The 15,273-nt window shown below is 35.2% G+C and overlaps 1 protein-coding gene across 1 annotated transcript in view; it reads right to left on the bottom strand.

Annotated features, from left to right (window-relative positions):
- Window positions 1–15,273, bottom strand: part of CPED1 (cadherin like and PC-esterase domain containing 1) — a 314,315-nt gene that overhangs the window by 149,015 nt on the left and 150,027 nt on the right. Inside the window, exons 15-16 of the mRNA XM_055283806.1 lie at window positions 10,570–10,756; window positions 9,453–9,621 (exon numbers count right to left, since the gene is read on the bottom strand). Of these exons, the coding sequence (XP_055139781.1) occupies window positions 9,453–9,621; window positions 10,570–10,756 (356 nt within the window). The remainder of the gene's footprint in view (window positions 1–9,452; window positions 9,622–10,569; window positions 10,757–15,273) is intronic.

Here is a 15,273-nt window from a genome sequence, read left to right as displayed (position 1 = left end):
ATTTATTTCTAAGGCAAAAATTAGATTTGGTGGCAATTTGCTTTGAGAAATATATCAATTGCTGATTCTTTGTGCTAATACAGATCGTTGAAAAAAGCACACAATTCCAAAATGTTATATTGTTAAATATACACTAATTTCCTTATCCTTAAAACTACAAATGAAACAATGTGTATAAATGGTGCAGTTGCTGGAACAAAGCAGGTGCTCAATAAATTGAATTATAATCATGTATATTTTATGCCAGAAATGAAACTGTCCTTATTATGTGTGTCACTGCTAGTAATACTCTGCTTCAGATTGTGAGTTACTAGGATAGGAATTTTTACCTGGCACTTTTCATACCTCTGACATTGTATGACATTGGGCATATATATGTACATTATTTCTTGAGATGAGGGGTCAAAACTTTCATCAGATATTCTAAGGGGCACATTGCCTCCTCCAAAATGTTAAGAACCGCTGGCCTAGAGGAATCATTTGCTTTAACTTATCCTATATAGAGCCAAACTTTGTTTGATAAAGCCAAAAATATCCTTAAAAAAAAAATACATCGGCCGGCCACTGGCTTACGCCTGTAATCTCAGCACTTTGGGAGGCCGAGGTGGGCAGATCACAAAATCAGGAGTTTGAGACCAGCCTGGCCAACATGGCCAAGCCCAGCTCTACTAAAATCACAAAAATTAGCCAGGTGTGGTGGCAGGTGCCTGTAATCCCAGCTACTCCAGAGGCTGAAGCAGGAGAATCACTTGACCCCGGGAGGTGGAGGTTGCAGTGAGCCAAGACTGTGCCATTGCACTCCAGCCTGGGTGACAGAGCGAGACTCCATCTCAAATAATAATAATAATAATAATAATAATAATAATAATAATTATGTTTTAGACTTGGTTTGGCTATGGGAAAAGCACTTATAAAAATGCCCAACCTGAGGCTGCAGAGAAAAGGAAATACTTATGCTGTTGGTGGGGAATGTAAATTCGCTCAGCCACTGTGGAAGACAGTTTGGAGATTTCTTAAAGACCTTAAAACAAAATTACCAATTGACCCAACAATACCATTACTAAGTATATATCCAAAAGAAAAATCATTCTACCAAAAAGACACATGCACTTGTATGTTCATCGCAGTGCTATTCACAATAGCAAAGACATGGAATCAACCTAGATGCACATCCACAGTGAAACGGATAAAGAAAATGTAGTACATATACACCATGTGGAATACTACACAGCCATAAAAAAGAAAGAAATCATGTCCTTTGCAGCAACATGGATGCAGCTGGAGGTCATCATCCTAAGGGAATTGATGCAGGAACAAAAAAACCAAATACCACACGTTCTCACTTATAAGTGGGAGATAAACATTGCGCATACATGGACATGAAGACGGCAATGATAGACAATACTAGATGGGGGAGAAAGGGAGGGAAGCAAGGGTTGAAAAACTACCTCTTTGGGACTATGCTTATTACCTGGATGGTGGGTTCAATTGTACCCCAAACCTCAGCATCATACAACACACTCATGCAACAAACCTGCACAGGTACCCCCTGAATCTAAAATAAAAGCTGAAATTATGAAAACAAAATACTTCGTATCTAAGATCTCTTCTTTCACCTCCATCCTCACTATGCTGGTATATACCTTTGCTTGAGTTAGTTTGGCTTGAGAAATGGGGAAGGAAGTGAAGAAAGATAGATAAAAGATAAAATTTTGGAGCAATTAAAGCTTATAAAGCTGTGGGCATCAGGGACTGGCATTATCAAAAAGAGGTTCCCTCTACTTCTGTTTTAGCCACAACCTGTTTCAAAGTTTCAAATGTCACATTGGAAATCTAGCTACTCAAGCAGAATATTTTAGGAAAAAACCTCTCAGGGTTCCTTTCTATTTCTGTGTCCAGTTCAGAAATCAGAAGACAAATTCTTAGAATGTCAAAACATAAACTTGAAGCAACAATGAGGGAATACTGCAGAAGGCAGTACTTAGAGAAACTTCTCTGGATGCTGTCAGAAGCTAGGAAGACCTAATTCTCCTGCACATTGTATTGGCTCTGCTGCTCTGCTGGGTAGCAAAAGTTTGCTTCTTCTAGCAGAGGAAGCAGATGTGAGTTGGAGAAACATGCAAAACAAATGTGCTGAGCAAAAGTTTTTATGTAAATGGTAATCTATCTGATCATAAGTGGCATGACCTCACGAGGTGAGTGTTTAACATGACTCTTTTTCATCAACACAAAAGATAATTTATATAAGTGCTGAAACAGATCATGATTGAAAGAACATGCCACTCTGATCTTCGCTTGCTTTATAAGAAAACTGAATGTTAAACAAAACCTCCAAGCCTTGGATGTATGCAAATGCTTCCTGGCCACTGGGGAGGTCTATGCATTCAAAATGTCTCCGTGCACCTGCTGCTCATGAAAATAACATTTCGCTTCCCTAGGTGCTTTGTGGGCTCTTGGTAAATGATGGTAAAGGATGACTCACTGGTAAAGGATGGCTCAGTCCATGGACAAAGAATCTGAAATACCTGCAAAGGTTATGCATTTAAATCAAGGGCACTTAACAAGACTTGAAAGAATGCCGACAGCCCAGGTCATTTGATATTGAAGTAGGTGCCACTGCTAAAGATCTCTTAGAGTGAAACGGAAGAGTAGAACCAACTTCTCTATTAGGCACAGCAGCCACAGTGCATACAGCATATGATATTTTTAGGGGCCCCCAAATTTTTATTTTCTTTAGAGGGCGGAAAAAAAAACTTTTCAGTCAGAGAAGATAGTCTACATCTGTAATATAAATACATTTGCCTTTATATCAACACTATTGTAAAATGTAATATTTGTTTGTTGGAACAAAGGGTCCACAAAGGGAAAAGTGACTAGGACCCACAAATGTCAGGAATACAATCTATGGGGCAGCCCAGTTCACTCAATCTCATTTCTAACTCCCAATCAGTTCTTCTCATCTCTCTTCCCCAATTCCCAACAAGTTCTTCCTGTCCGGCATCTTCAGTATTATTGGCTCCTATTTCTTTTGTTGTTCTCTGTCTTTCTTCCTCAATTTGAAGTCAGCAAGATCTATATTTAAACCCCACCTTTACTAATGATCTATTTCATAGAAAGGGTTGACAAGATTTCTAACCTTTCTAAAGCCTTAGTTTCTCCATATGTTAAAAAATAAGAGGAGGATTAAAAATCACCTATGTTCAAGGTTGGGGTAAACATTAAATAAGGCAAGAAGGTAAAGTGCCTAACATAATGCCTGGCACATAACAAAAGTTCTACAAATGCTGCATTGCTACTACACCTATTACCTCGGCTGCTGCTGTTGCTGCTATTGTATTCCCCTATAGCACATAGCATATTTCTCAGAATAAAGTGCATAGCATGTACTTAATAAGTGTTACTACTGGAGAGCATTTCACTATAGCACATATTGTATTGTTAAAAAATTAAATCATATTCCTCTGGTAAATTGAAGTAGGCAAGGTAACTAATAACCATGAAAATAGGTATTTAATTGACAGTACAAATTTGGAAACTAATAGGTTTTTATTAAATCATTACTGATAAACACACTCCCTATTCTCTTATTATGGATATTTGCTATTAGATAACTATCACTTGAGCTATTTTATAATAGCCCTCTATGGTGTTGGAAGGGTACAAAAATAAATGAGAGAGTTCTAAACCATTTCAAAATATCGTAACTGAAGTCATTCACACATCATTTAATATTTCAGAATCTAGATGGCTAATTGATTTTTTAAATCTAAGTCATCAAATGCCAGTTTCAAATGTGTAGCTAAATGCTGGAGAATTTTTTAAATCCTATTTTCTCCTTTCTTGGTATTATCTGTTTCAAACAGATCTGTGAAATGTAGTTTCCAGGCTTCTCCTATATATAACCTTTCTGTAGCTTTTATTTATGATCCTATTCTGGTGCAACATTTTGAGGGCAAAATGTATATGGCACCATAGATCATCTATACAAATCAACTTGTGTGAATATTATATTGTTCCCCATGTCAAAAATTTTTGATTTGGAAAGGGGTATTAAAAGAAATGTTCCCCTATGTGTATAGCAATTTTATTATAACATAAGTATATTTTATTAATTCCTAAATATGACATATTTAGCCACAATAACAGTTTATTACTTTCTAAATCTTTCTTCCTAACAGCAAAACATTATACTGTTCATGGGTAAATCAAAATGAAATAACAGACTCATTATATGATGTTTTAAGTTTCATTAACAATCTTTTCTGCAATTGAATGCATATTTTTGATTGTAATAATTACATTGGACAGAAAAGAAGGCAGATTAATGAACAGAATAAAGAGCTGTCAGAATAGTATCACTGTCTACAGAAATGATTTAAAATACAAAGATGAAAGATAAGAATGATTCTACAACATACGACATTGAAGGATTACTTGTAAATTATTCACACTCCTAGTAAACACATAGGACAGTAGAAATACAGAAACCCATTTGTCTAAACCAGTGGTTCTCAATCAGGGTTGACTTTGTCCCTCAACAGACATTTGGCAATGTCTGAAGACATTTTTGGTTGACACATCTTGGGGAGGGGGTTGCTATAGGAATCTAGTGGATAGAGGCCAAGAGTGCTGCTACACATCCAGCAATAAGGAGAATAACTTCCCCGGAACAAAGAAATATCCAGCTTCAAATGTCAATAGTGCTGAGATTGAGAAACTCTAATCCCAATCTGGTTATATGTTATGTAAATTAACTCTTTCTCCTTCACTGGTAATAACTAAACTAAGAGCTAATTAAACTCAGAGCTGTCTCTGGGACAATCATATACAAATTCTAATTAGCAATAAGAATAATTAAAATATAGACATTAAACTCAAATAGTTCATTATGGCTAAGTAGGTACTTAACAATGTTTGATAAAATGTCTATTAATAAATTATTCAAATTATCTTACTATTTATCAAAATGTTACTGTAATTGATTTTTTAATTGAGTGGTATGCTTTGTCTTTGCTTACTCTGCCATATTAGTCTTTTGGCAAAATGGTAACATTCAGAGTTGATGCTCAGCAGGTAAAAGAATAGGGGAAGGAGAAATTACGAGGCTTGATTAATCTTAAATTGGTTTCTTCTTCTTCTTTGGTTATTTGGAAGTGGATGGCCTTTTAAGTTTGCTGTATTTTTAATGTCCCCAAAATTCATGTGTTGAAACTTAATCCCCATTGTGATGGTATTAAGATTTTTAGGATGTGATTAAATCATGAGAGTTCCACTCTCATAAATGGATTAGTGCCTTATAAAAGTGCTGGAGGTAACTACTTTAGACCCTTTTGCTGGCCTTTGCATCTTTCCCCATGTGAGGACATAGAATTTTCCCTTTTTGCTCATTTCCCCCTTCCACCATGTGAGGATACAGCATGAAGAACCTCACCAGACACCAAAGGCCAGTGCTTTGATTTTGGACTTCCCAGCCTCCACAACTAAAGGAAATAAATTTCTGTTCTTTATAAACTACCTAGTCTCAAGTATTTTGTTAGAGCAGCACAAATACATTAAGACAATGTTTATTTAAAATTTAATAATGGGGTTCATTAGGCCAAAATCTAATTTGAAATGTAGGGAGAAATTATAATTTTTCCTTTTGACCTATAAATAAGATATAATAAAAGTTTAGTCCGTTTTCCTTTAGATTTCCCTGCATAGGCTTTGGGGATTCAAATGTAACAGCTTGCCATTTAATCTGCAATAGTTGGACTCTAGATTTCAGCCCTACAAATATAGTGAGGACACTGTGGTTGTTGACAGAAAAGGGAAAAAAAAGAACAGCTTGGAAAAGTAAAAACTTGTAAGTCTCATGATGTATATCCACTTAGCTATTAATTTGAAACCTAAAGACACTAATGAGATTAAATATAAAAGAGAAATAATAGAAAAGTCTATGGGCTAGAATTTTAAGTGAAATCTATGGTGAGAAAATTTTACCCCTGCTGTTGACTTCCCCCAGCTCATGAAGCCACTTGTGCCTAGTAAAGTACCTAAAGCAGCCCACATTATTCATGCCACATTTTTCTGTTCACTCATTTGACACTTTCTAAAAAGTACTAGTGTTTATCAGATAGTTTTCCATGTTATAAAATATAATACTTACGGTGGGACCGCACATAAACTGTAAATTAAGACCTTGTGGAAAGGATTCTTATAAATTACCAACATACTTTTCTGCAATCGTCTGTAGGATTCATCCCACAAGAATTTTCTAATACTTTTCTTGATATTATAGTAACATTTTCCTGACATAATCTATTCTTTAAGGTAATGGCATGATAATTAATTTGTTTCTGATCAATACAACATTGGAGAAACGTGTCATGGAAGAAAGGAATACATAACTTTCCCACCAATCTTTTTCTTAATTTATTGAGGTATAATTTATATGCAGTATACATAATTTATATATATATATGCACAAATACACATGTATAGTTGATATATTGTATAATTTTAAACAGTAGATTGCAAAAATCTTAAATGCACAGTTAATTAAATTTGTATCTATCTATATAGCACCTAGTCATACATGTAACCACCACCCAGATTAAGATATAGGACATTTGCCCAAAAAGTTCCCTCATGCTTAGTTGTACCTACACCTTCTAGTAACTGCTGTTCTGACTTCTATAAACATAGATTAGTTTTGCTTATTCTTGAAATTCATATAAGTGAAATACAGTATTTCTTTATATATCTGGCTTCTTTTATTTTTTTTTGTTTTTAATTGTTGTGCATACATAATAGTTGTATATATTTATGGGATACATGTGATATTTTGATATAAGTATACAATGTGTAATGATCAAATCAGGGTAATTGGGATATCTATCACCTCAAGTATTTGTCATTTGTGTTAGGAACATTCCAATTCCATTCTTCTAGTTGTTTTGAAATATGTCATGAATTACTGCTAACTACAGTTGCACTGTTATACTATTGAACATTAGACCTTATTCCTTCTATTGGTGTTTTGTGCCCATTAACATCCACTCTTCATCTCAGCCCCTCCACTGCCCTACTCAGCCTATGGTTAACCAGCATTCTACTCTTTATCTCCATGATATCCACTTGTCTTTGGCTCCCACATATGACTGAGAACATGTGATATTTGTCTTTTTGTTCCTGACTTATTTCACTTAATATCTTCCAGTTCCATCCATGCTGTTGCAAATGGCAAGATATCATTTTTATGGCTGAGTAATACACCATTGTATATATGTACCACATTTTCTTTATGCATTCATCCATTGATGGACACTTAGGTTGATTCCATATCTTGGCTATTGTGAATAATGCTGCAGTGAACATGGGAATGCAGATAGCTCTTCATTATACTGATTTCCTTTATTTTGGAAATATACTCAGTAGTGGGATTGCTGGATTATATAGTATTTGTATTTTTAGATTTTTGAGAAACCTCGATACTGTTCTCCACAGTGGCTGTACTGGTTTAATTTCCCACAGAGTACAAGGGTTCTCTTTTCTCCACATCCTTGCTAGCATTCATTATTGATGTCTGGCTTGTTTTTATGAATGTAAGGTTTTGAAGATTCTTTCATATTTGTGTGTATCCATACTTCATTTATTTTTAATGCCCCAATAGTATAATATTGGATTTGTTTCCTTTCTCACTGAATTATTTTCAACTTTTAGCTACTATGAATAAAACCAGTATGAAGATTTTGTGTATGTGTGTCTTTTTATGGGCATATGACTTCATTTATCTTAGGTGTATAGCTAGAAGGACTGCTGAATCATTTATATATATCTAGCTTTAGTGGATACTGCCAAAGTTCTCCAAAGTGGTCAAACATTTCACACTTCTCCCAGCAATGTATGAAAAAAATGCTCCACCAAAAATGGTAAGAATATTTAGTTTAGAAATAATTATACACACATAAATATACACAAATATACAAAAGCACACCTCCCTCTAAGTTTTTATTTTTTAAAACATTTTTGGTGTGGCTATATTATTTGTTCTTCAATTCGGAAGCAAGTTGAGACAGCAATCCAAATAAAGCAAATTGAAAGGTCAAAACCTGAGAGGAACATATTTTAAAGTCTTCTCCATAGTGTACACCAGTGTTTCCTCAAATCTGTCCCACAAAAATAATTAATAGCTATTCTATTAAAACCATATCAAATAAATTTGGAAATGAAACATACTATATATTTTCCATACTATAAATGAACTACCATTTAAATTAGTATATTAGAGGTTCAGGGAAGTCCTATAGTAAAGACATCTACTTAACTTTGTTTAGCTTATTGCTTCATCAACCAATGGGTTTCTTTGACCATGGAACTCGATTCTACTCTTTTTTAATTATGCTTGTTAATATCTTTGAGAATAACATATTTGTCTTTCTTTGAATGAATCTTCAGACCAATGTGAAATTCCATTTGATTTAGTGGTAATTCTTAAATTAGTGATACGTTTTCCTTAAAAAATAAAAATTATACTAATCCCTGAGATTTTTAAAGCTCTTGGAAACAGATAAGACAGTGACGGGGTGTTTACTGTGCCTGGCTGTTACATTTATAAAAAACATGGTAACCATACTACCTATCAAGGCCCAGTCAGCAATACCTCTCTTTTACTAACCAGCTATTCTTCAAAGCTCCCAGTAACATATAATTTGACATGATATATTTGTAAGTATACTTTCTGAGTGAATTAGTAGATATGTGATAAAAATACCAATTACTACTTCCCTGGAATCACCTGTCGCAAGGGGTATATGATATGAGGAAATGTACAAAGTTATGCATAGGATCCTTAAAAGAGCAAAAATAGGGAAAAACCATAGAACAAAAGTGTTAGGGTAACATTCACCCTTCTCCCAAATGAACAAGGTTACAAAACGGTATGTGTTGCTCACAAGAGAAACTACAGCCTTGCGAAATGATTACTGTATGAGAAGTGAATGAGAAATATAACTATCCCAAGCAAATTTAGTTTCATTTATCCAGTATCCGTTCTGTAAAACAGTATCATAAATTTTCCTCTTATTCTTCAAAGTAAATTCTACTAAATCTAGCTTAAAATTTCAAAAGTAGATCCAGGGACAAATCCAACAAAAATAGCCCAATTTAAAAGGAGAATGTGAAACCGATTTCACAACTAAGTGTGAGTCCTCAGACATTTTTTTTTTGAGCATTAACCACAATAAGTCCACTGAAAACAATGAGCACAGAGAGTAGCCATCACACTAAAAAGAAAATCATTCACAACGAGGTGCCTTAGATACCTGGCTGGGATTCTCACTTTTTTGAAATGAGACCAGTTTCGATTTCAAGGCATACAATTTCTTGTAATAATTTTCATTTGGCATTTTTCAGCTAGGTTAACAGATCATTCCCAATTCAACCCAAGTGGAAATGTAAACTTCACTTACCTGCACAAAACCACATGCTGTGAAGGCCTCAAACAAGGGCAGACTTGGGCGGTCTTCTCTATAGATGGTGAGTTTGTACGTGATCAGGGTCTCACCATGTGCTGGAGATTCATCCACAACAAATATTGAGATTTTGTTCATTCCTAAGCCCAGAGGGTAGCTGGCAAAGCTGGAGAGAAAGAGGGAGAGAGAAATAGAATATGAAATTTATTCAGCCCAAACTGACTCATATATCAATATTTACTAAATACCTATTTGAATAACAGGAAAGGTCTGTACAATTTCATAAGAAACCTAAAATATGAAAATAAATAAATATCTCTTTCACAGTACTTTACTATGCCAAGACTGTTCTTTTAGGGCAAGTTATATCTTCCATAATTAAAGCGAAGGAAACTAATATTTATTAACCACCTGCCAGGGTCACACATTATCTCATTTAATACAATAGGATTGTCCCCATTTTAAATATAGAGACCATAACCTAGAACTGGTAAACACATCATTCAAAGTCACATAGAAGAGTCAGGGTTTGGAACCTGGGTTGTCCTGACTTGAATCCTTTCTTTCTACTAGACGTGGCTCCCAAGGGTTCCAAGTACATTTCTTTCCCTACAGCATGGAACAATGAGTATCTTCTTTGCTATGGACACAGCACAGAATAAGGTTCTATCTTCTTTTTAAAATTATGAACAAAAGAGTTGCTGACTTTTAAAAGAATCAGTAGGAAAAAAAGCCAGTGAGGTTAGGAAAGTTAGTGGTACTGTGTCCACAAATTGTGCACCAATTGGTTTAAGCAATCAATTTCTGAATATTCAAAAACTTGACATCTTCAACAGTGTTAAAACATGAAGACAACAATAAGTAAAATTTTTCCTTAATGGATCTTCTCTATATTTCATATAACAAGATCCTTTCTTGTTAAAATATTGTTACAAAGATGAGCTGCAAAGGTTGCCAATCTTTTTAAAAAAAGATGAGAAGGGGAAAGTTCACACCCTGGCAATCTTTCAACTGATCTTATGAATCAGCTTTTCTGAACCACTTTCAAAGTTTGCATCAAATGTCTGCTTCCCAGTATGGTGTCTCAACACAGCCCCAGTCAACATCCTCATACCTTGGCCCTGCCTGCTCGTACAGGTGCACCTTGCACTGACACTTAGGAGTCTCCACTCCAATTGTCACTGTTACCACATCAAATGGGACTTCAGAGTAGTAATCTTTGATCTTTGGATGAAAGTCAGGATTTAGTTCCAAATGTGGATGTGTGAAGATCTGCTTGATATGACATGGTGTGTTTTTATCTGTTAAGAAAACAAAAGCAATGACAAAGACAACTGTGAAGTGGGTAAATATCTTTAAATAATATATGATTAGGTTTTTCTTTTTCTGTTTCCTTTGAACAACTTCAATGATCCCTGCTGACTTTCCAATCAGTACCCTGATCATAGGTGATTTGTGGCTGCAGCTGGCTTTTCAATTCATCAGATTTTGTAGAATTTGCCTCATATAACAGCTGTTGACTTTAGTCGGTGTTATATAGATGGTATTTTCTGTTCAGCCCTTGAAAGTTTAAAGGCACACAAGGTGGGAAAATGTCTCTCCTGTGGATTGATAACATTTTCGTGATATTTACTGCATATATCAAGCAACTATGTAAGTGGGAGTGATGGCTCTGTGGGATGGTGGCAGAAGGGGACCAGCAAGGAATGAGGAAAATTTCTTAATGTGGAGTGTCATTGAAATACCACTTGATTGATGCAGTATCTTATAGGCAGTGTGGGGCAAAGACTGCAAACTCCAGTATTATACCAAACGGACACAAAAACAGGGGCATCCTGAAACTGCTCCATTCCCAGGCCACCTTTCTTGGGAAAGTACCATAAAGTATAAGAAGGAAATACTATACTCTGCTCCATCCTGTCATAGAACCTAGAATATTACTTCATACCATTGATTCTGAGGCATTAAAAAAATCTTTCTCTATGTTAGCCCAATTATTTACAGCTTTATTTCAGTGAGAAAAAAAGAAAAAATAGTTTCATAGGCACATACACCAGCTACTGTTAAGTTATATTCAATGTTAATTTTTAGAATAAACAAATTACCCAAAAGCTTAACAAAGTGTTCTTCAAAGAAATGTCAAGGAGCATTTCATTCCATCAGTACTTTCCAATTGTCAACAAAATGCCAACAAAGATAAACATACAAAATTCTATAAAAAATCAGTAAAATTAAAGTATCTTGGTGTTGCCTTTCATAAAATGTTCCGTGACATTTAACAACATGGCAACAAAAAAGATAACACAGAATTTGCTACAGAAAGCTATAAAACTGAACTTAGAGAAGGGAGATTATTTTATTAACTGTTGTTTTTTCCTCTGCTTTTACATAGCTATAATATTGATTTTCCTAAAATCAAATCTGATGATTTGTCTTCCATCCTTTAGTGGTTTCTCATCATTTCCAGAGTCAAGTCCAAGCTCCCAATAAGGCAAACAAGGCATTTCACAATCCCTTCTTTGTCTTGCTCTCCAGCTGCATTGCCCATTTTGCCCAGTCTTTGTGCTTCAACGAGACCAAAATTTTTATTTTTCTTTGATGGACGTGGAGGTGCACCACCAAATCCATGACGATGGGTGCCACCAACCCATATGGATGCATCATTCTAGTTCTGGGGACTAGGTCTCTGTATAGCTCCCATTATGGACTAAAACAATTAAAATGAAAAAGAAAATCCTATGTATTTCTGACCTATACTCTATAGTTTTCTCAGGCTATGGAAGAAAAACAAATTCGGGTATAAATTATGAACAGCAATAATACAATAAATATACTGTAATTTTATTTCATAAAAAATCTTAATAAAAAATAAACAACTAGTAATGTTGGTCGAATAACTCATTGAATTGGGTAAACTGTCTGCTTCATTAATTTTACTTGTTATTTGACCTAATGGTCAACCAAAGATAGTATCTGGCTGATAGATGTAGGTGGACTGCATCTGTAATTTCAATGATCCTAACAGCCCCTGAAATTTTCTTATAATAAAAAAGAATGAAGGCAGAAATTGTTTTTATTAGAAGTTATTCTGTAAAGGACCACAGTTTTTAATTCAAATCCAACCACATATTAATAATACATTCTTTTTTCATCAAAGTTTTTTCTCCAGAATTTTCTCTGTTAAAGACCCTGAGATAAGCACAATAAAAACAGGATATTATTAATCATGAGATTTGATTCAAACGGCTGCAAACCCAACATAACATTAAACAAGCTGGAGTTGAGTTATGGGCTGTGCTTTGGAAATGACCATTGCCTAGGCACAAAGGGAATATAAACAGTTGCACTTTTCTGCTCAGAACTAGCAAAGTGAATATCAAAGAGGAAGATCTTTTTGCAAAATAAAACATAGAAGATGTGCTTTAACTTAATAGAATATATTTTTATAAAGATTCTCTGAGAGTTAATTTCCCTGCAGTTTATACTTTCACTTAATGGTCACGGTTTTCAGTGAGGTCTGCCCTCCTTAGAAACTGAAACAGCCCTAGATGACAGGAAATAAATGTGCAATCGTTCTCTTCAGCAAGTGCTTACTTTTGGTTTCATCAGAAAGTCTCCACCTCCGGTGTGAGCACTATCTCCTAAACCCCTGTCTGAAAGCTGATTTACTTCTGACATCATCTTCCACTGAAGTATCAGTGTTGCCGCCTACAAACACCTGGTGTTTGCTTGGCATCTTTCCCATCCCAGTCTCAACTTGTCTCAGGCCAGCTTACCTGAGATCTACGGAGAACCCAGCATGAGGTACAGTGGTAGCAGGCTGCTTAACCTATTCAGCAAGTATATATGGGAAAGCTGTTTGAAGTTTTGGTCGCTTTTAATGGATTTCTTTTAACCGCAGAATTTGATTGCTCTCTTGAGGAATAATCACAACTCATATTGAACATGAGAAGAGCCTAGACTCTTAAAGATAATCCCACCTGCTCTGAGGCATCCTCACATTATTTTTAAATCTTATTTTATACCATAAAAGCAGGAAGATTAATTACTAAAGATCCAGGCAGGACTGATTTTTATCAGCATAAAAACATGAACGAAGTTAAAGTGCCTATCTAACATGTTCACATCATCTACACCATATTACCTGGGAACTGGAAAAAAAAAAAAAAAGTGAGATCAACCAATGCAAACCTTTCATTTTACAAATGAGAAAATAGAAGCCCAAAGAGGCGAAGTTGCTTTCTGGATGTTGCATCTTGCCTTGGGCCTGGCACAGAGTGGACCTTCAACAAGGGTTCATTCTAATTTTGCTCCCAGTTTTCTCACTAGCCCTTTTCCCACCATACCCTAGACAACAGTTTTCCAGGAGAATGGAGTAGCATGTATTTTTCTGGGGGTAGGAGATTGGGTGGTGAGTGCAGGGAAGGAATGGCATAAGTAATACTTGCTATCTTTGCTCTCTATTAGCAATACTTTATTTAAAATACCATTTTCTTTAATTGGCTATATATGTTAATTCTATTAAACTATATTATTATAACATCTCAGCCTACCATGACCTTAACAATAGTGATGAAACATCATGAATGAATTAAATTGTATTTTAGATAAAAATTAGATTGTATTACATTCAAAGACGTCTATTAATAATAAATTAGGCCAGGCACGGTGGCTCATTTCTGTAATCCCAGTACTTTGAAAGGCTGAGGTGGGAGGGCCAGTTGAGGCCAGGAGCTCAAGACCAGCCCGGGCAACGTAGCAAGACCTCATTTCGATACAAAATTGCATAAATTGTCCAGATGTAGTAGCTCAAGCCTGTAGTCCTAGCTACTTGGGAGGCTGAGGCAGGAAGATTGTTTGTGCCCAGGAAGTCGAGGTTGCAGTGAGCTATGATGGTTCCACTGCACTCCAGCAAGGACAACAAAGTGAAATCCTATCTCTAATAAATAAATAAATAAATAATATAATAAACTAAATCTAAATCTATACTTTTTTTCAGCTTTAATGTTTTATGGAAATTGATTTTTTATTTGTGGAAAACTAAATTTTCTAAGTTGATTTTTAGCACCAAATACACACAGCTATATATATACAAATACATACACACACATATATATATATTTTTAAGGTATACATTATCAAGAAAAATCTTGCTATATAGAACTCAATTTTTCTACAATATATTATAGAATATTAAGAAAACTCAGGAGTTTTTCTTTTTCTTTTCTTTTAGAGACAGTGTCTTGCTATGTCACTCAGGCTGGAGTACAGAGATGCAACCATAGCACACTGTAACCTAGAACTCCTGGACTCAAGTGATCCCCCTGCCTTGGCCTCCCAAAGCACTGGGCATATAGGTGCATGCCACTGTGCCTGGCCTAAATTCAGGAGCTTTGAACAGAGAATCTGAAGATCAAGTTTTGTGATACAGCTCAGGCATTTAATAACCCTGTGACTTTGGAAAAATCAATTAGACTCTCTAAGATGATATATTTGCGAGACCATTGTAATAATAATACTGACCACAATGAAGAAAATTAAATTTAAAGTTAACACAAACTTAAAAGTACTTATTTTTCTCCTATTATATCTTGGTTAAAAAATGAATTAAAAAATTGAAAATTGGCTTAAAACTCTCAACTGTTATAAAGAAAATTCTACTCAAGTACTAACCATTATAGCAACAATCTGGTGAGAAAGAAATCGCTGCCAGGTAGTGAGACCTCTAAAGATCAGTGTATAAAGCTGATAAGCCAAGCTCTTACATTTGAAAGGCTTCCAAGGCAATGCCCTAGAACTCCTAAAGCCCCTCAAAGTG

The sequence above is a fragment of the Symphalangus syndactylus genome, chromosome 6, assembly GCF_028878055.3.
Source record: "Symphalangus syndactylus isolate Jambi chromosome 6, NHGRI_mSymSyn1-v2.1_pri, whole genome shotgun sequence".
Taxonomy (NCBI): domain Eukaryota; kingdom Metazoa; phylum Chordata; class Mammalia; order Primates; family Hylobatidae; genus Symphalangus; species Symphalangus syndactylus.
The sequence above is the reverse complement of the archived record's forward strand: the minus strand, read 5'-3'. Positions and strand labels throughout refer to the sequence as shown.